General features: G+C 47.8%; 1 protein-coding gene across 4 annotated transcripts in view; it reads left to right on the forward strand.

Annotated features, from left to right (window-relative positions):
- Window positions 1–4,296: 4,296 nt before the first annotated feature.
- Window positions 4,297–21,362, forward strand: part of C1H1orf159 (chromosome 1 C1orf159 homolog) — a 38,667-nt gene continuing 21,601 nt past the window's right edge. For 2 of the 4 annotated variants that reach the window (XM_040415553.1, XM_040415556.1), the window contains exons 1-4: window positions 4,448–4,603; window positions 16,251–16,375; window positions 16,503–16,575; window positions 19,985–20,054. In XM_040415553.1, the coding sequence (XP_040271487.1) occupies window positions 16,504–16,575; window positions 19,985–20,054 (142 nt within the window). In that variant the 5' untranslated portion in view covers window positions 4,448–4,603; window positions 16,251–16,375; window position 16,503. The other 2 variants (XM_040415554.1, XM_040415555.1) reach the window with 2 other exon arrangements.

Here is a 21,362-nt window from a genome sequence, read left to right on the forward strand (position 1 = left end):
TTCCACTTGTAACACAATAAGAGGAACTGCTTGTGTGAATATCTGGCTGTAGACTTGGGTGGGGTCACACCGGGGGCTCTGCTCTTCACAAACTACTCTGCTTTTGTGGTTACTGCGGGGAAACATTTTTTCATGTCTGAGGAAGTATTAAAGGGGTTATAGATGTCTCTGTAAATATGACTCCTATCATCATTGGGGGTTGGGTTATATGTACATCCGTATCTTCCTCCAGGCTACGTTATTCAGGGAGCAATGTACAGTATGTAGGATGCGAATAACCCAGGATACATCAATGACTCCAGCTGACACGGATCCAGGGGCAAGATGGACTCCAACAGACATGGGTCCAGGGGCAAGATGGACTCCAGCAGACACAGGTCCAGAGGCAAGATGGACTCCAGCAGACACAGGTCCAGAGGCAAGATGGACTCCAGCAGACATGGGTCCAGGGGCAAGATGGACTCCAGCAGACACGGGTCCAGGGGCAAGATGGACTCCAGCAGACATGGGTCCAGGGGCAAGATGGACTCCAGCAGACACTGCTCCAGGGGAAAGATGGACTCCAGCAGACATGGGTCCAGGGACAAGATGGACTCCAGCAGACATGGGTCCAGGGGCAAGATGGACTCCAGCAGACATGGGTCCAGGGGCAAGATGGACTCCAGCAGACATGGGTCCAGGGGCAAGATGGACTCCAGCAGACATGGGTCCAGGGGCAAGATGGACTCCAGCAGACACGGCTCCAGGGGCAAGATGGACTCCAGCAGACATGGGTCCAGGGGCAAGATGGACTCCAGCAGACACTGCTCCAGGGGCAAGATGGACTCCAGCAGACACGGCTCCAGGGGCAAAATGGACTTCAGCAGACATGGGTCCAGGGGCAAGATGGACTCCAGCAGACATGGGTCCAGGGGCAAGATGGACTCCAGCAGACACGGCTCCAGGGGCAAGATGGACTCCAGCAGACATGGGTCCAGGGGCAAGATGGACTCCAGCAGACACTGCTCCAGGGGCAAGATGGACTCCAGCAGACACGGCTCCAGAGGCAAGATGGACTCCAGCAGACATGGGTCCAGGGGCAGGATGGACTCCAGCAGACATGGGTCCAGGGTCAAGATGGACTCCAGCAGACATGGGTCCACAGGCAAGATGGACTCCAGCAGACATGGGTCCAGGGGCAAGATGGACTCCAGCAGACATGGGTCCAGGGGCAAGATGGACTCCAGCAGACATGGGTCCAGGGGCAAGATGGACTCCAGCAGACATGGGTCCAGGGGCAAGATGGACTCCAGCAGACATGGGTCCAGGGGCAGGATCAGTAAGTACAAGCCCACCAGAGGCCACATCCCCAAGACAAGACCTATTTTTGTGACTTTTTAAATGCCTGTGCAACAATATTTTCTTGTTTTTACTCCATCCTCATCACTTGGGAGTGGCAGGGACAGTGGCCAGGATTTCAGCTCAGCCAAAATGTACTATTATTTGTATAAAAGAGGAGCAAAAGCTACTCCAGTCAGGGTCTGGGGTACTTTTTACTCCAGGCGCACAGACTTCCGGAGGCATACACCTCTTGATAAATTAGGAGAATCCTCCTGCAGCACAGGGGGGAAGCTGGTCTTAGTAAATGACCTCCATGGTGTCCATGGAACAGTACCAACCAAATGTAGCGTCCATAACAATACCCACCAATCATTGTTCTCCCATCCATTTGCCATAGCCAACAAAACATGCCAGCTACAGTGCCAGTTCTTCCAGAATGTCTGAGAGACTCCTGAAAGAGCAGGCAAATCTCCCAGGTGTCAGATAGGGCTCGTGCACAAGAACGTGTGCCAGTTATCCCCGTATTGCCCCCCGCAAACAGCATGTCCGCAATATACGGGCCCCAGCCATGTGCGCACCATATCATGGATGCAGACTCATTCACTTGAACCACAGAGTGCTTCTGAGGCATTTTGGTCCGTGCCTCTGCACCGCAAAAAAAAAAGAACATGAGCTATTTATTTGCGGTGCGGACGGATCACGGACCCATTCAAGTTGAACGGGTCTGCATCCGTCAGTGCAGGCCACACATGAGCCCATATACTTACCTCTCCATGTTCCTGCACTCCTCCACTTCAGGACATCCAGCATATACATCTCAAGACTGGCCCAGTTGTGAGGACGTTGTGGGGAGATGTTGGTATCTGGACGTCACATTAGACTTTAGAGTATGTATTTTGGGGATAGTCTGGGTCAGTATTTGAGGGTAATCTGATTTGGGGTCTGTATTGAAGGGGAACTGGTCTGGGGTTGTATTCATTGAGATTCTGGTCTGTGGTCTTATTTAAGGGGTAGTCTGGGATTTTTATTTAGGGGAAGTCTGCTGTGCAGCCTGTAGTAATCGGGAGTCTAGTCTGGTGTCTTCATTTAATGGTGGTCTGGGGGCTTTATTTAGGGGGGGTTGTTATGAGTAGGGTGACCATATTTTTGTTTTCAAAAAGGTTGGACACTTGGGGCAGAATGGTGGCATGGGGCAGACTGACAACTGAACTTGGTGGAAGGTGGGGGGGATGGTGTAATGCAGAGTTGCAGACCTTAGACCAGGCAAAAAATAAAATACTTCTACTTCACACCGCCGTGCACCTCCACTTCGTCTCCTACTACAGTGTCGGCAGCAGACTGGGGAAGATTTAGTATAGAGCCTGCGCCTGTTTTTAGGTGTAAAATTGCTGCTTTAGACTCAAAATGCACCTGTTTTAGAGGCTTTTGCGCTTTGTTTGCATATTTGGATTTTTTAGACTAATTTTCTAACTTCTGCTCCTATTTTCCAACCTATTTATATAGGTGCGCCTTATTTAGTCCTAAAAACAGTATAATTTCTACTCCACTCCAGGGCTGGTCTACTTTTCTGCCTGTTTAGAGTGGTGAGATGCGCCACATTTTTTCTTAAAAATATTGGGATGTGCACCTAATTTTAGCACAATTGTACCACAGTTTCATGCGCATATTACTATATTTTTTACTTTATAAGATATACTTTTCCCCCCAAAAGTGTGTGTGTCTGTGGAGGGGGGGGGGGGGGGGGGGGGGTAATGGCAGCGTGTCTTTATGGAAGCGCTCACTAGTATGCAGTAGGTGCAGGGAGAGGGTAGTGAAGTGCTGCCGGTAATCATCCTCCATGGTCTTCCTCCCTGGGGCCACACTGTCAGGACATAGCAGGCCCAAGGACGATCAGGGAGCGCGACTGCGGGAGGGACCGCCAGACCTGTAGAGAAGCAGTGGAGCAGGAGAGCTGAGTGAATTTATTTATTTTAAGGTCTGGTCTGATGTCCTGATATGGGGGTCTGATGTGAGGTCCTGATATGGGGGTCTGATGTGAGGTCCTGATATTGGAGTCTGGTCTGATGTTCTGATATGAGGGTCTGATGTGAGGTCCTGATATGGAGGTCTGATGTGAGGTCCTGATATTGGAGTCTGGTCTGATGTTCTGATATGGGGGGCTGATGTGAGGTTCTGATATGGGGGTCTGGTGTGATGTTCTGATATGGGGGTCTGATGTGAGGTCCTGATATTGGAGTCTGGTCTGATGTTCTGATATGAGGGTCTGATGTGAGGTCCTGATATGGAGGTCTGATGTGAGGTCCTGATATTGGAGTCTGGTCTGATGTTCTGATATGGGGGGCTGATGTGAGGTTCTGATATGGGGGTCTGGTGTGATGTTCTGATATGGGCGGCTGATGTGAGGTCCTGATATGGGGGTCTGGTCTGATGTCTTGATATAGGGGTCTGATGTGAGGTCCTGATATGGGGGTCTGGTCTGATGTCTTGATATGGGGGTCTGGTCTGATGTCTTGATATGGGGGTCTGGTCTGATGTCTTGATATGGGGGTCTGGTCTGATGTCTTGATATGGGGATCTGATGTGAGGTCTTGATATAGGGGTCTGATGTGAGGTCCTGATATGGGGGTCTGGTCTGATGTCTTGATATGGGGGTCTGATGTAAGGTCCTGATATGGGGGTCTGATGTGAGGTCCTGATATGGGGGTCTGGTCTAATGTTCTGATATGGGGGGCTGATGTGAGGTTCTGATATGGGGGGCTGATGTGAGGTCCTGAGGCAAATGTAACAAGCCCACCAGCCAGTGACCCCACAACAGTGTCAAATGCAGACATTTTCTGCACCCAGTAGTGACAACCACGTTTCTCAACCCAGGTGGGGGAAAAAGCGTCCTGGTCTCTTAGCAACGACAATCTTGTGCGCGATGAACAGTTCTTTCCGTCTTCTTATCGCAATGCATGACGGGTATTCTAGTTCTCCCCTGCCACAGCAAACGCTTTTCTGATAAGATCGGAAACTACAATTCCCGTCAGCCCCCGGGGCGCTTTCACCCATTCTCTTCAAAGGCGGAGAAGAGAATGAAAGAGGCTTTGTTACCTGGAGCAGATCCAGACAGGTGAGGCGAGGGAGCCGCGCGGGATTCTGGGAAGCGTAGTTTGTCTGGCGGGTCTTTGACGTTGCTGCTTAATGAGGTCAGGTGCTGGGGAGACTACAAGTCCCAGGAGGAGGATCGCCGCGAAGATGAAACTGAGCCTTCGGGGCTGAAGTGTGACTTCTTATTGCGGAGGTAAGAGTGTCCATAGGTCTGCTGTCTCCATGGTCAGTCAGTGGATGAAAGTTCACCATGAATAAAACTTCCCTAGTGCCAGGAGCGACCCATCTACCAAGAGTGCTGCTGTAGGTCGGGGAAAGTGGCACAGATTTATATCCTAGTGGGCAGAGTTTGATGCAAGACCTATAGATTGCCATACACCTACCAAAGATAATGAAACCCCGGTAAAAATACTGAGATCCGGGCACTTTTACAAATCTTGGTGCCCTTTTTGCGTTCTGGCGGTGTGGATTACGTGACGTAGTGTGCGTTGTGTCCTATATAGAATAGTGGCTGCTTTACTACATTTCATTCAATCAGTTTGGGTGACTTCAGCGCCTCGCCCACCTTTACCAACTTGAACAATGGCGACCTCTGTATGTATATGTGGTTACATGGCAATCGTTCCATGTAGGGCTGAATATTGGATACAGAGCGGCCTTGGTTCATAGAAAAGGGCGGGTGGGGACCCCTATCTGTCTCACGGGGCGTATGAAAAGGTCATGAGTAGTGTTGAGCGAAGTTTGGCGTACAAGGCTCGGGTTATCTAAGAATTCCGTTATGGATTCTGCTACCGCTCGACCATAAGTTAGCGGAATCCCTAAGGAACCTTGTACGCCAAACTTGAAACCGCAAGTTTGCTCATCCCTAGTCCTAAGTCCTTTAAAACTTCCGGAATTGGCTTTACGTGCTGGCTCTGCCCACCGACTAAAACCGAAGTACAAAATGAAGCGACGTCTGCCTGTGACGAGCTCCGCGGCGCTGCATTGAGGGTGTGCATTGTTCTGTAATTGGCGCATGAGGCAGATGTGAACGTACCCTTAGACTGCGCTGATGTTTAAAGGGGTTAATAATAACCTATCCTCAGGACGGCTCATACATTTCAGATAGGGTCAGCTGATTCAGACACTGGAAACTCAACAATGAAGCAGGGCGGCCATACGCTGCGTAGTTTCTGGCGCCGGCGTACTGCAGCACAGTTTCCTTTCACGTGGTTGGGAGCTGAGCTGCAGTACCCGGCATGGCCACTTACACCGCATATAGCGCTGTGGTCTGTACGCAGTGTCGTGTCTGGCGCCTCGTCTGGTGGGGGTCAGACACCCGACAACCTCACATTCTGATATTGACGATCTATCCTGAGGTTAGACAGCCACTTTAATTTCCGGCGTTCACATGGTTTTGGACTGCTGCTTTCCTCATATTGTCACAGCAGGGAGGGAATGACATGGCGGCTTTACACCTCCACCATCAGACATTGGTGTCACACCTAACTGATGTGGTGGGAAAACCTGTAGAAGGGGTATTCCAGTTATCCCCTATCCACAGGATCCTACAGCTAGGACCCCCACGATCATGAGAACAGGGATCCTGTACCCCATGAAGCCCCCCTGAAAAGGACGGAGCAGCTGGTTGGAAAAGAGCTCTGCCGCTCCATTCATTTCTCGGAGGTAGCCGAGTACAGCGCTCAGAACTTGTATGTAGCTTGTTATAACCGGAATACCCCTTTAAGGCGGCATTCACATCTCTGGAGGCCTCCCTGGCGGAGAACATCCGGCATTGCCGCATTCAACAGATTACTGCTGGATATTGGCTATAATGGGGATCCGGCCGCTTTCCGGAATTAATGCCTAAACCGCTGCATGGCGGATCATCTTACGGGGATGTGAACGCAGCCTTAGGGAGCATTCACACGATCTTATGTTTTTTGCGGTTCTGCAAAATACAGATACGAAAAAATTATGGATGGCGTCTGTGTGACATCCGTCTTGCATCCGTTTTTTGGCGGATGCGTTGTAACAATGCCTATTCTCGTCCTCAAAACTGGCAAGAATAGGACATATTCTATCTTTTTATTTTTTGTGGAACGGATGCGGACAGCACACGGCAAATAACGCAGATCGGATGCGTACCAAATATACGGTCGTGTGAATGGGGCCTTAGGACACATTCTCTTGACTAAAATGCTGCAGAGTTCCTGCTTGAAGTCCGCAGCAGAAAATAATGGCTTTTCGTTGTGGAAATGCTTTTGATTTGATGCAGGTTTCACAAAATCCACAGCGCAGACTGACCTTCTGCAGGAAATGGCATAAATTGTAAAGCTCGCCCATACCCGTATTGTGGGTATCACCTCTGCCAAGTGAAGTTTAGGCTCCACACGCCTGACCTCGGCCCTCGCCACAGAAACAAAAAAGAAAAGTATTAGTTTATTGAAAAAGGCATACAAAATCCATAAATAAAAGGTCCACACAGTGCTTAATCCTGGTGTAGAATCTGCACCCCAGCGTGTGACTGACAACCGCTATAAAACACTCCTTCACCCTGCGGGTGCTGCGGAGCCATTAGGCCGTATTCGCACCTGGTGGATATGTTTCAGGTTTTGAGTGGGAATTCTGTACAGTGAAATGGAGTAGGGTCCTAGTATCCGTAGGTCACAACTTGGTGGCGGTTTAGCACATTTTTGGGAGCTTTTATAAGTGAGAAAGCAGGTTGGCGACTATCCCACCGCCCCCACCCCAAGATCTGTAGTGGCATCCGCACTCCTCGCCCTTCTCTGCTGACTCTCCAGGGGGTCATTGGTTTCCAAGTTTTACAAAACCTCAGCAAAAGTGACTTTCTACCGCACTGCTACTGCTGACCCCGCAACCTCCCCCATTATACACCTGTATTCTTGGCTTGGCCAAGTGTGCATGTGTTCTCAGTTTGCAATGGGGAATATTCTTTCCCTTGAACAAAAGATTGAGCATTTTTAAATCCAACATTCCCAATCCTTCTTCCCCCTGATGTCGGCCCCTCGGGAGAAAGTCCGTACACTCCCATACGAGAGAGTTGCTTGTTTTGGACCTCTTTATCCTTGTGTGTGTGTGTGTGGGCTCCTTAAAGGAGTTTTCTGGTACTAGATATGGATGGCTTATCCTCAGGATAGGTCATCAGTATCAGATCGGTGGGGGTCCGACACCCATCACCAGAGTGCTCGAAATGATGCAATGGGGAGAAGGCTCTGTCCGGTTTCCAGCGTACCGTAAACTCCGCTCCCATTCACTACCCCACTATGGTCAGTACACAGCGGACAGAACCTTCTGACGGCTGCCCGATACACCTGATCTTGGGAGGTGTGGGGTGTCAGACCCCCACTGATCTGCAATGGGTGACCCATCCTGAGTATAGGCCATCAATATCTAAGTAGTGGAAACCCCCTTTAAAGGTAGCATCATTTCAAAAACTTTTGCCATGTTCTCATCGGTGGAACTCCAGGTCTATGGTGGGAGTGTGATGGCTCGTGGGGGGCCCATATGCATAGGTTCTCCCTGTGCTGCCATACAGCAGCTTACTGCTGTCTACATGAGGAGTAATAGTCTGCAGCAGGTAATGCGATGGTTTGACGTCCACTCTGAAGATATAAACAGATCGTTAGTGTAATTATTCCTTGTGGGATGCGCTTGTCCCAAGTGCGGAGGAAACAAACCGCACATCACGAGTGGCTTTACCTTATAGCAGGGTCAGATGGGTGCACACGTGTACGTGGATAGAATATAGCTATATTATCATTTACAATGAAGATGCGGAAGTGGGGACATTTTTCTACCTTTTTTTTTTGCAAAAGTCACAACTAAATATACATTTTTATTTTACTTTGAGCGTGCTGGCGAGCCGGCCGTTTACTTTACATTTCTTGGTGACGGCCTATATGGCTGCACTTCCTGTTGTCAAAACAAGAAATTGGCAATTCCCATTTCCTTGCAGAGATTGCCAGTCTTTACCGGCTGCTCCACTCTCTGATCTGCTAAGGAATGGACCAGGTTACCTTTTACTGTGTGCGGTGTCGCTCCCTAGTGACATATGGCCGCTGCCACACACCACAATCTGCCTGTACGGCGATAATGCCACATGCCTGGTAATATCTGTGGCCCTGGCATTGAGTCTAAACTTTCAGGGGTGACGCTCACGGTCAGGATCCTCCCTCAGGCCTAGTTCACACTTCAGTGATGTGAGCCGAAACCAGGTGCGGGTCACAAACACAGAACAGGTGCAGATCTTTCCATTGGGAACACGACCGTGGTTCGGGTCCGCATCCAATCTGCAGTTTTTGTGGGTCGGACCCATTTATTTCAGTGGGGCCGCAAAAAAAAAAACACGGCCATCACACCATGTGATGTCTGTTCTGCGGTTCCGCAAAAAAGATAGAATATGTCTTATTCTTTTCCGTTTTGTGGACAAATATAGGACACTTCTATCGAAGTAAAAAAGAAAATGGCGGCATGCTCACGTCCGGGATCGCGATTTGCGGATCGCAAGACAAATCCAGTCATCTTTATGAGGCCTTATCTCTGTGTAGGATCCGCTCCTGGTTTTGGCTCACAATCGCTGATCAGAACACTGGGGGTCATTTACAAAGACCAGCGCTTTACAGCGGATTCGGCTCATTTATGGCGAGACGCGCTCCTCGTCATCAATTAGGTGCACCTTTTGGCAGCTCGCGCTCCTGGAGTGAACACTTCTCCAGCCCCTGACTGGTGTAAAGTCCACTCCCTGTTTCCAGGTGCGAAAGATAAATTTGTTGGGGGCAAAGCCCTGTTACGCCCCCGCCACTGTCAAATGGTGGGGATGCCATAACAAACACCAGTGCGGCAAAATAATGTTGCATGAGCATTTAACGTTGCAAAAGGGGTCTTGCAACTTTTTTACACTGAAAAATGGCGCGTTTAGTGAATGACCCCCACAGCTGTGTCCATATTTCAGTCTGCAAACAGATCTGTGAAATCCCGATCAATAGAGAGGACACCAATGTTCTGTGATTTGCGGAACGGCAACACGATTCTGCAAAAAAGAGGATGTGTGCATGGCCTCGTAGAGATGAGCGGGTGAGCGTGCAGTCCGCAAAAACTGCCGATGGCCACACGGATGGAAGGTACGGCTGTGTGCATGATAACACGTGTGTCTGTGTGCAGAACTGGTTGTGCTGACCTCTTACAGGAAGGACGTGCGCTGTGAAGACTTCCTGCTACATGTCTCCTCACCGACGGCTTTCTACCAGGTAACTGTTTTTGGGATGTTGTAGATCAGTTTTTGTTTTTTTTTCATTATGGCTTCAAAAACGAAAGAGAAGTCAAGAAACCCAGAAAATCTTTATGTTTCGAGAAATCGGACATAAATTGCTAAAAAAAAAAAAAAAAAACGTGGATGAAGTGAAAAGTAAGACTAGTGGTTGTTTGTGAAGCCTTGTCGTTCGGAGCTGCAGACGACGCCTTGCTTAGTTGGAATGCGCCTGGTTTATTTTAAAGGGGTTCTCCAACCCCTTTAAAATGTTTGACCAAAAGCTTTGATTGTTCTAAAATAAAAAGCGAGTAATACTCACCGCTGCGTCTTTGCCATCACTTCCCAGGTCTCTGGCTTCCAGAGATGACGTTTCGACACGATCGTGTGACCACTGCAGTGGACACCATTGGGGTCACATGTGACCTTGTCAGAATTGAAGGCGAGATACAGAGACCGCTTTTGGGTTGGCCACCTCCCAGTTCCCTGTCTAAGAGAAATCCCATGGTCCCCTCTCCTGACATGTCTTAGTTTTAATAGCTTCATGCATTCCCCATGTAATAACGATTCTGGAGCATCTGTTCTTATGTCTCTATGTTGTGCCGTTCCTTTATTATTCCTACTAGAAGTTTATGGATAATTGCTAGCAGTCTGCAGTAAGGGTACAGAGGGGAGGTAACCAGTTGGGGGTGTGTCCATGTACAGACTGACTCTATCCAATCAGTGCTGCCAGTGTCAGACTGTGCAGGGACACACCCCCAACTGGTACCCTTACAAACAGACAAACAGCCCCTTTAAATATGTTTCATCTTCACATTCAGATTGTGTACATTTCTTGTTGCCCTCACACTACAGATTCAGACTACGTGAACTTTTAGTTCTGTATTATAAATTTCCTGGTTCATGAACAGAATTCAAGAACAACAGTAGAGACTTATTCTTTGCTTCAGTCCATCTTGATAGACCTATTAGGTATGTTTGTCCTACTTAAAGGGATTCTGCCATGAACAAAAATTCAAGATATATATATTTTTTTTTCCTAACCCAGCACCTGGATCTGAATACTTTTGTAATTGCATGTATTTAAACATTTAGTATAGTCACTGAGATATTCACTGAAATGTATCTGTACAGCTCCACCTGCTGGTTGTTCTATTCCTTATTTCTTTGTCCTCCTTACTGAGGTGGTCACATGCACTGTTGTACGCCACCAGCTGTATGTTCTGTTATAAGCCGTGGCAGTTACAGGGAGAGAGCTGCAGCAGAAAGGACACGCCCCCTGAGCTGCCAGGCTGAAATAAATCCAGCAGAGCAATTAATGTGGAGATCTTTGGGTCCATGTGAGGTACAGGGCTGGTTCTAGCTTTGTTAGAAAGCGATTTTCATGTACTATATTATGTCTGATTTTCATTTGTCATAGGATAACCCCTTTAATTGTGCACTTAAAGGGTTTCTGTCACCCCACAAAACTCATTATTTTTTTTTTTTTTGGATAGTTAGATTCCTTATAGGGCGATATAGGAGAATATAATAGTCTTACTTACTTTCATGCGGCCGATTCTTTATAAAACGAAGTTTTATAATATGTAAATGAGGGCTCTACCAGCAAGTAGGGCGTCTACTTGCTGGTAGCCGCAGCAGCAATCCGCCCCCTCGCCGTGTTGATTGACAGGGCCACCCGGGATCTCCTCCTCCGGCCGGCCCTGTCAGTAATTCAAAAATCGCGCGCCTCCGGTCATTCGGCGCAGGCGCTCTGAGATGAGGAGGCTCGCCTCCTCAGCACTCCCTCAGTGCGCCTGCGCCGATGACGTCTTCTCTTTCGGTGATGTCATCGGCGCAGGCGCACTGAGGAGACGAGCCTCCTCATCTCAGAGCGCCTGCGCCGAATGACCGGAGGCGCGCGATTTTTGAATTACTGACAGGGCCGGCCGGAGGAGGAGATCACGGCTGGCCCTGTCAATCAACACGGCGAGGGGGCGGATTGCTGCTGCGGCTACCAGCAAGTAGACGCCCTACTTGCTGGTAGAGCCCTCATTTACATATTATAAAACTTCGTTTTATAAAGAATCGGCCGCATGAAAGTAAGTAAGACAATTATATTCTCCTATATCGCGCTATGAGGAATCTAACTATCCAAAAAAAAAAAAATGAGTTTTGTGGGGTGACAGAAACCCTTTAAGGACTTCTTTCAGCTGCTTCCCTTTTCTAGCCAGTCTTACGGTTTACAGAGGCACAAGGGGTGTCTAGAACATATAACCAATCTGACGCACAGTTTCCACCAGTTTCCTAGCACTTCATCTAGTGCCTGTATGATGGAGACACACGACCTGTCCATGTATCACTCATGGACATGCTGGACATCTCATGGAGAAGCCAAGTTAAAAAAATAAATGTATATGTTAAAGGGGGTTTCTAGTATTTAGGTACTGATAACCTGTCCCCAGGATAGTGCATCCGTGTCAGTTCAGTGGGGGTCCACCACCCCTCACCCCCACAGATCAGCTGTCACCTGACACCCGCCCAGAACAGCTAAGCGGCATGGGTGCAGGGTGCTGGACCACCACCGATCCGATATTGATGATAGCACATCAATATCTAAGTAGCAGAAAACCACTTTAAGGGCTGTATTTGTGGTCCGCAAATTGCGGATACGTAAAACGCAGATACTGGCTGTCCACATCTCTCCTGGCCCCTTTAAAATGATAGGGTCCACATCCGATCCGTAAAAACTGCAGATAGGATGCGGACAAAAAATAAATTTGTCTGTATGGTATCCTATGGAACATCACTCGTCTGTTCACGGACATCATAGCCTATGGGTGATGCCACTGTTGGGGCTGATTCACACAACTGTGCTTAGGCCAGGTAACAGCGCATGTGTCGGCCATGTCTCTCAGACTGACCAAAACGGTCTGCATAATAATAAGTTATAATAGTAATTTCCTATCTGATTGTGGGGCTATTGCACTGTACTCGCATCATCCTGTAAGTACAGTACAATAGACCCTATGATGCTGTCAGTTTTGGTCAGGAGAGCCCGGTCAGTCTGGGAGATGCAGTCAACACACGCGCTGTGTTTCCCGGACTGAGTACAGTCATGTGAATCGGCCATTAGATATCCATCGGCCTCTGTTGAAAGGGGTGGTCAGTTTAATAAAATCTCAGGCAGCCCCTGTATATATGCTAGAATACCAGAATGAGCCGTACTGCCAGCACTCCAGTCCCCCACCACCACTGATTTCCTCTTCCTGGCTGCAGCAGTGACGTACCATGCATGCAGGTCACCACTGCAGCCAATCACTGGCCTCAGCAGTATACGGGACGCCACTGCTGCAGTCGGGAGACCAAACAGCAGAACACAGTGCAGGAAGAAGTGGGAAGAAAAGGGGCCGAGTATCGCTACTTTTGTTGTTTTGGCGTGTTTATGGGGGCTACCCCAGTCTTTAGCTCTGACAACCCCTTTAACATATACATCAGGAGCTTTTCTTGGCACGTCTACAGACCCTTTCCCTGTTTCTTATTAATTAATTTATTTATTTATTTATTTTTTTCGAATTTTGTTATGTTGCAACCTTTTGAAGGGACATATCATTTGGTCCTTTTTGTATGGGGAGTACTAACTAATTACCTTTAGGCTCCCACATATGTGCCTGGGGGGCATTAACTATTTGAGTACAGGATGCATTATTGTCCCCTGATGAGTCTGGGGCATTAAATATTTTTCCCACCCTGGGAGCCCTTCACATCACCCCTAGGTAGGGATATCGAGGGCCGTCTTAATAGGGACAGGTTCCAGACGGGGCCGCCTTTTTCAGGGCGATGACTCTGTATTAGGAGTCTCTAGTCCTCACAGGGCACATTAGGGTCAGTATTTACTGTCCCCGTCCTCCCCCCACAGAAATCCATCCCTCTTCTAGAAGAGGTTTACTGTCTCTACAGTAGGATTCCAAGCAACTTCTACTATACCGGTAAGATCCATCCTTACTCCGGGATCGGGGTGATCATCACTTTTTGTTTGTGTTTGTTATGTTTGGGGCACATTTTAGGGGTGTGCACACCATTATCTTTTTGTGTTATTTTTTATTAAAAGTTAAGTTTTATATCCGCTACAGCTCCCGCTATGTAGTTCATTTGATGTCATTGTGGTAGTTCAAGGGAAGTGATCAACGTCACTGTCCCTACTTGGGCACCTTTGGTTGAACTGAGTACTTATGTCAATGCAAGATTAAATATATATTTTTTCCTTTTCAATATATTAGAGTTTGAAGATTCTGTTTTCACTTTGTCATTATGGGGGGATTTAGTGCAGAATGATGGAGGGGGAAAAATATTGAACTTTTAATTAGTTTAGAACAAGGCCACAACATAACAATGTGAAAAAGCGACCGGGTCTGAGGACTTTCTGAATGCTTTGTAGGTCGAGGAGGGAACCTAGCCTAAGAGTTTCTGTTTTTGTCTTTTCTTCCTATGTCCATAGTACATTTTGTGTATATTTATTTTCCGATGTGAAAGTATTATGCCAGCTCGTGAAGGAAGTTAATGTCACCGCTCCAGCAGCTGTCATAATTCAGACATCACCCTGAAAACCAAAGGTCAGATGCAGTTTGTCATATGCCGCTGCTTGTATTCTGATAATACACTGCAGACTACAGGCTGTTCTAAAACATGGCTGCTGACAAACCTGCAGGGAAGGCACAAGGAGGCTGTCAGCCCTGCAGTTGGAAAGGTTTGTTTTTATGAAGACCCTCAAAGCTATAGGGAATGATCCGTGTTGACGCTATAATCAGTTGCCAGTTGTATGGAGCCATAATACGGCACCAATGGGGTGCACAACCTCAGAACCACATACCAGCTGTTTGTGGCCCCCTGTCCTGCTGGACAGAAACACGGCTGATTATGCGAACCGCTATGTTTATTACCGCCTCCGCCTTCTCATCCGTTAGGTGCATAGTGCTCAATGAGCACAGTGAATAGAGAAAACCGCTATGCGGCCTCCTCTATTGGACCTGGAGATCACGTGATTGCTGGGTGTCTCAGGTGCAGAGCTGCAGGGTCTTAGCAGACCCTGATAAGCTCTGCCTTGTACAAAGCAGTTTTCCCTGTAACTGTGCTCAATTCTGAATAGGAAGCAGGATACAAATGTCACCACTTATGCCTGGCTTACACTGCACGAATTACTGGGAACAAGCATTCAGAGGAACACTCCTTTCTGATGATTGGCCTGTATAATTGTGCTGCTGATTAACGAGCAATCTGGATGAAAGATGGATGATTCTCATCAGCAAATGTCCCTGTGTAATCGGGGATGCACTACCTTTAATCAATAGAACTGAAGGAGGGCAGAATTTTTTTTTTTGGGGCCCCTTGAAATAGAGCAATGTGACAATGCAGTCCCCAGAAAAATAGGTTCTGCAACACTGGCCTACACTTCATCTCCATACATCTCTGATTTCATGCCACTTTAGATGCTGTATTACAGTACATTGCATTGTGTGACTGCACCAAAAATACCACATGGCATACGTTTCCTTAATATAGGAGCCCATGGGCAAAAGATGTTACTGTATCTCTATACGGGGGTATACATCGGGGTTTAAATGTCTCCAAAGCTGTGTGAGTAGACCCGAATGTGGTACTATAAGGACTCTGTGCCCATGGTTTGGCCATTCGTGAGGAGTTACTGCAGTCCTGCCTGTTTAGGGTAGTTGTTATGTACTAGAAGGATCCCAACGCAAGCCCCGTTGAAATCCATGCGTGAACTACAGGTACCAGCAACGAAGTAGTCAGTGCAAATAAGGCAGATTCCAAACATTTTCTAAAAGTGTAATATATATTACAAGCAAGAAACTTTGTAGTCTGCCTTATTAGAGATAATGCCTCTTTCTCCACTTATCAGATGCCTCTCCTCCTCCTCCTGCATTGTTCACTCACTCTAAGTTCCCTGAAAGTCAGTAGCAACGTAAAGAATACTAGAGAGAGAGGAAGAAGCGGCAACAACGTGGGAGACAAGCAGAAAATGGTCCGTGATCGATCCTAGGTGATCAGAGCCATTTGGTACATGTTCTATATTTACGTACTGGCGTATCGCATGGTACATCCGTATTAATAAATAGGTCCCCAGTTGATTTATGAAATGGATGCAGTACATAACTTCTCCTCCAGGTGGCAGTATTAACACTTGACGCCGGTATTTGTGCAGTTCTGCTCTCTCTATACGGCCCGGGCTTTTATGATGTAAATAAGCCATTCTCAGTTTTGCCTCTTTCTCCACAAGTTACCGTATACTTCAGCAATATAAAATCAGTTTGGAGTGTGACCGTCCTCCCAGAGTCAAACCAATCCTGGCGGCTTGTAATCTCAGATGGAGAGCTGGGTTATCTGTGTGTGCCCGCAGGAGGCTGTCAATGCATGATTAGTGTGTGTGCCCTCGGTGTCTGCTGCACTCACCACTCATGTGGCGTGTGCTGGGAATTGGCTCCCCTGACCCATCTCCCTGGCACTCGCCGGCAGCATGCCACAGTGCTTTCCGTTATCAGCTGTTCACGCTGTACCTACTCCACCGAAACTGCATTGATATTTTTTTTTCTTTTAGTGTCGGATCCTTGCATGTGAAACCCATCCAGACGGACAGGGATAACGGCCCCGGGTACGTAGCAACCATTCAAGAAACACTTGGCATGAAAATGCATGACTAAAAATTGTGGCTTTATTTCCAAGGTGAGTAGGTGACTGATATTTGGACTAATATACTGGTAGATGTATAGGACGCCATATAACGCTCCTTTGTATGCGATTCTAATTTTGCCATCGGTATGTGGTCCTGACCCCAGCTTTCTTGTGTTAGGATGGCCGTGGCCTGTCTTCTTCTCCTGGGCAGGTTTATCATGGATTCTGTGGGAGAATCGGTGAACTTCTTGGTACGTATGACGATTACCTGTATGACTTCTCAATGTGGCCCATATGCATGACCTTCATATTACCTGGCAGTCAGCAACCTCCAGCTCTTGTGAAACTACAGTTCCCAGCAGGCTCCATTCATTTTTAGGGAAGGATTTAAGAGCAGCTCAGCAAGTGTGCATGCTGGGAGTTGTGGTTTTACAACAGCTGCAGTGCCGGAGATTGGTGACCCCTGAAATGGGCTAACAATGGATGGCATGTGGTAGTATGGCCGCCCACAGATGAGAACTGGTATTTATGGCCTTCCTTCTCCACTTCAATCACCAGACGGGACGTGGTCCCCCTTTTTTGTAGATGTGTGCAGGTCCCCAAGGTATAAGCCACTTCTGTAAGGCATGTATACCATCTCGTATGGCTATGTCTCGAACGTCTGAGGTGGCAATACCACTGTAATGGGTACAAGATGTGGTTCACAGAGCAAACTGGAAAGAAGAGCTCTCCTCTCAGTCTTCAGCTAGTTGCTTTCTGCCGTAAAAAGATCTAGGAAAGTGGTTAATGCTAAAAGGAATTGGTACTCAGGTCCGGTAAGTGGGTAGTACAGGCAGAAAGTCAAGATTATAATAGATTGACCCAGGACCTGCTGGGATGTGGTGATTCTCAGAACTGGGCAGCCCCCAACGGATGGGGAGATGTTGCTTAGGGTCCTGTAACATGTGCTGACAGTCGGAGCGATCATCTGGTCCGAACACTTGTTCCCATTAATTGCTCCACTAGTCACGCTCGTTCTTCTGGTGATTGCATCGGTTATGCAGCACAAACCATGAATCTGTATAGACTAAGTATACTGTGGCAATAGTGGTCGCTCCTCCTGGGGGCCTATTGCTCCATGTGAACCGGACATGAATGGTTTGCTTCTGATCATTGCCCTGTCCATTGTACAGATAGGTGTCAGCTGCCCCCTTCCCCCTATACACATTTATGTTCGGCTTTGACAAGCAGGTACTTGTTCTGAACAGAGCGTGGATTAAGCCCCTGCCAGACGCCTCTGAATACAGACTGATTGGGCATAATGAAATCCATCAGCCTGATCCTCATCTGCCATCAGGAGGCCCCCATTAAGTTGTCCGCCCAACCAAATCTGTGGGTTCTGCTGATGTGCATCTAATCATTGTCCCTGTTGACATGCATGCTCAGTATAGACCACCGTAGATGGGGGGGGGGGGGGGGGGATGGGAAGAACCTTCAGAGGTGAACTGCATTAATAACTTAATTAGGTTGAAGCTGACCTTGGACAGATGTCAGCCGACTTATCTTATCTTCCCCCAATGCCTACATCAACAAGCCCATTCGGCTCAGCGTACAATTTCTGGTGTGGAGATCATAATCGGTTGGGCATGTGGTGCCGCTTCTCCAGGGAAGGGCATCAGAGGGGCAATATTCAGTTTCTGTTGACAGGTTTACCTCCTCAAGATCTGCTCTATCCCCAAATCCCAAGGAATACAGGAGGAATCCTAGAGGGAGGGGTCTTCACAATGCAGTAGTGAGGGACCAGGGCATGGCTTGTAGTAGGGGAGATCTAATTATCTACTAAGTTGTGGCATTGGGCTCATCTTTAGGCTTCCAGGATTTTAAACAATATGTCCTGTGCATGCAGTTCACCTCTGAAGTTTACCTTGGAGACACCTTGCTATCAATACAATTCCCTAATATAATGCGAGTCGTGGGGAGGTTACCTTAAGTTTGAACAAGGTCCTGTTTGACTTTGTACTGGAAAGAGAACAAATAGCTCGGTGAAACCACAGTATGTGAATAAAAGAGCTCTGTAAACCTTGAGAAAAGTAAATGAAGGCCTAACCTCTGTCTATATATTCTACGGATAATCACAGGGGGAAATGCACATTACAGTCACTGGCCATCCATTGACTTCTATGGACTATGGTGGTCCTAAAGAGCAGTACTTGATGCAGCTCTTGGTCCTCACCGATATTTGGTCCCCCACTCAGGTCCATCCTCTTGTAGACCACTGTGCCCTAGTGTAGGACATGAAAGGGACTGTTTACAGCAGACAGGTTAATGAAAGGAATTAGCCGACCATGGCTGCTTTCCTCCAGAAACTGCACCGCATTTCTCCGTTGGCCATGGCGGTTATTGCAGTTCAGTCCCATTCCAGAGAATGAGCCTGAGCCACAATGGCAAACACAGCCCTAATCTCGTACAATGTCTTTAAAAGGGTTTTCTGATTTTATTTTTTAAATATTATTATTATTTTTTAATATTAATGACCCTATTTTCTGAAAACGTCATCAGTATCTGATTTGTGGGGGTCCGACAGCCATTTGAGAAGTCACCAGCACTTGTGGTAGCGGTGCTGCCTTCTCGCATCTTGGGCTACTTTCACACTAGCGTTTTGGCTTTCCGTTTGTGAGATCCGTTCAGGGCTCTCACAAGCGGTCCAAAACGGATCAGTTTTGCCCTAATGCATTCTGAATGGAAAAGGATCCGCTCAGAATGCATCAGTTTGCCTCCGATCAGTCTCTATTCCGCTCTGGAGGCTGCTTGCAGCGTTTTGCTGTCCACCTGACGAAGCGGAGCCAAACGGATCTGTCTTGAACGCCATTGAAAGTCGTTTTCTCTGGCACAATAGAAAAAGGATCCATCCCCCAATGACTTGGCTATAGAAGACCTAATACAACCGAATCTGTTCATGATGGATGCATGCGATTGTATTATTGTAGCGGAAGCGTTTTTGCAGATCCATGACAGATCCGCCAAAAATGCTAGTGTGAAATTAGCCTTAGCGTAGGCCATGTGACGTCACGTTCATTGGTCACATTGCCTAGGAGCAGCTCAGCCCCTGTACTTGCTGAGCTGTGAGAAGGCCGCGGTGCTACTGCTGACACTAGTGCCTCTTCAAACAGCTGATCGGCGGGGGGGTCCTGGGTGTTGGACCCCACTGATCAGTTACTGATGACCTATCCAGAGGATAGGTCATCAGTTAAAAAAATATTGGAAAGGAAGTCCACTTGTCCCATGACCTTCAAATGGTCAAAAAGAGAAATAAAATGGCTTATGAGCTGCAGAGATGACCTGCCTGAGCGTGTGATTGGCTGAGTAGCCTTCCCAGCCATTTCCTGCTGTGTCAGAACGTCAGCAGGAAGTGGAGCGCAGCGGGTACCTGGGCACTGCTGGAACGGCCATCGATAAGGTGCGCATAGCGATTTTACAATCTGCAGGTCATGGGGCATTTTTTATTGGGCTTGGAATACACACTGCAAATGCCAACTTTTTGATTTTAATTGAAGGATGTTGGTAGGTAGGGCACAACGTAGTCTAATCAGTCCCCATACTTCTAGGAACGTTTTACAGAAGTCTTGGCATTGCACTTTTTCATTACTTAACCTTGTTCTATCTCTTTTCTGCCTGTGTCAGGTCTCCGACTGCTGTAGTGAGACTCCGGTTTTAAATGGCTCCTGCCCTGTAGATCAGAGATGCAGTCCAGGTAATTGTGAGCATGATGGCTGCCAACAAGTAGCAACCAGACTGTGCTTCCTATTAACTGCAGTGTTGATAATGATGGTGTTACACGAGTTCAGCGGCTGTGCCACGTGCAAAGATCCTAGACCGTCCCAAGATTTCTCACCATGACTTGGGCTAGATGATAGATCTGCTGCACATTCAGACTGTCTAAGCGAGGGATGTCCAACCTGCGGCCCTCCAGCTGTTGCAAAACTACAACTTCCATCATGCCCGGACAGCCTGCAACTATCAGGGCATGCTGGGAGTTGTAGTTTTTCAACAGCTGGTGGGCCGCAGCTTGGGCATCCCTGGTCTAGGCTAACTTCAAACTATTAGTTGGCTACTTTTGGGACACACGTTTTGTGCCAAATCCATTTTCTGCAAAGTCTGTGAATTAGGAGGCGCAGTGAATTATTCTTTATTTATTTTTTTGACTTCCTTTCTTCTTAGCTCTGTCTAACATGAGATGCTGGAAATTACACAGCAGTAAATGTGCATTTTTATCTTGATGTCCTAAGTGTAGCTCAGCAATAGGCAGCATATTAGTAATCTGCTAAGGGGTCACAATCCGAAAACCAAGTTTAGAAACCTATCAAGAGGACTTCCAGCGGACAGTTGAAGGGGTTGTCCACCAGCCTTTGTGATGGCCCACCCTCACGGGAGGACATCACTACCTGATCGGTGGGGTTTGACGCCCCACACCCCATTTGATCAGCTGTTCTTTGTAGTTCTGGCACCAGTACTATACAGCAGTTCAGCATTGTAGTGGACAGTGCTCCTCACCGCAGCACTGCTCCCATTGAAGTCACACCCCACACCCTGACTATCAGCGGTTTCGGGCTAGCCCCAAAAACTATACATTGAACAGAACTAGAAGCCCAAAGTTCTGCCCGCTGTGTAGTGGTCGTGCCCGGGTACTGCAGCTCAGCTCCCTTTTCAAGTCAGCGGAAATATGCCAGCGCCAGAAACTACACAATGGGCGAAGCCTTCTATCCAGTGATTGGTGGGATCCAACACCCCCACAATCGGATATTGATGACCTATCATGAGGATTGGCCATCGAAATCTAAGTACCAAAAAAACCCTTTGTTATCGCATGATGTGGTCATGTCACCTCTGTCAGAAGGTATCGTTGTATAGAGCAGCATCATGCAGTCAATATGAAAGAGGCACAGGAGAGGCTGGAGAATGACCGCATGCCACAGGCGGTATGTAAGCTCCAGCCTAATCGGGGAGGGATGGAGAAGATTGTTCGGCAGTAGCCTTACATCATCTACAGAAATTACCCTGA

Source organism: Bufo bufo, chromosome 1 (assembly GCF_905171765.1).
Source record: "Bufo bufo chromosome 1, aBufBuf1.1, whole genome shotgun sequence".
Lineage (NCBI taxonomy): Eukaryota > Metazoa > Chordata > Amphibia > Anura > Bufonidae > Bufo > Bufo bufo.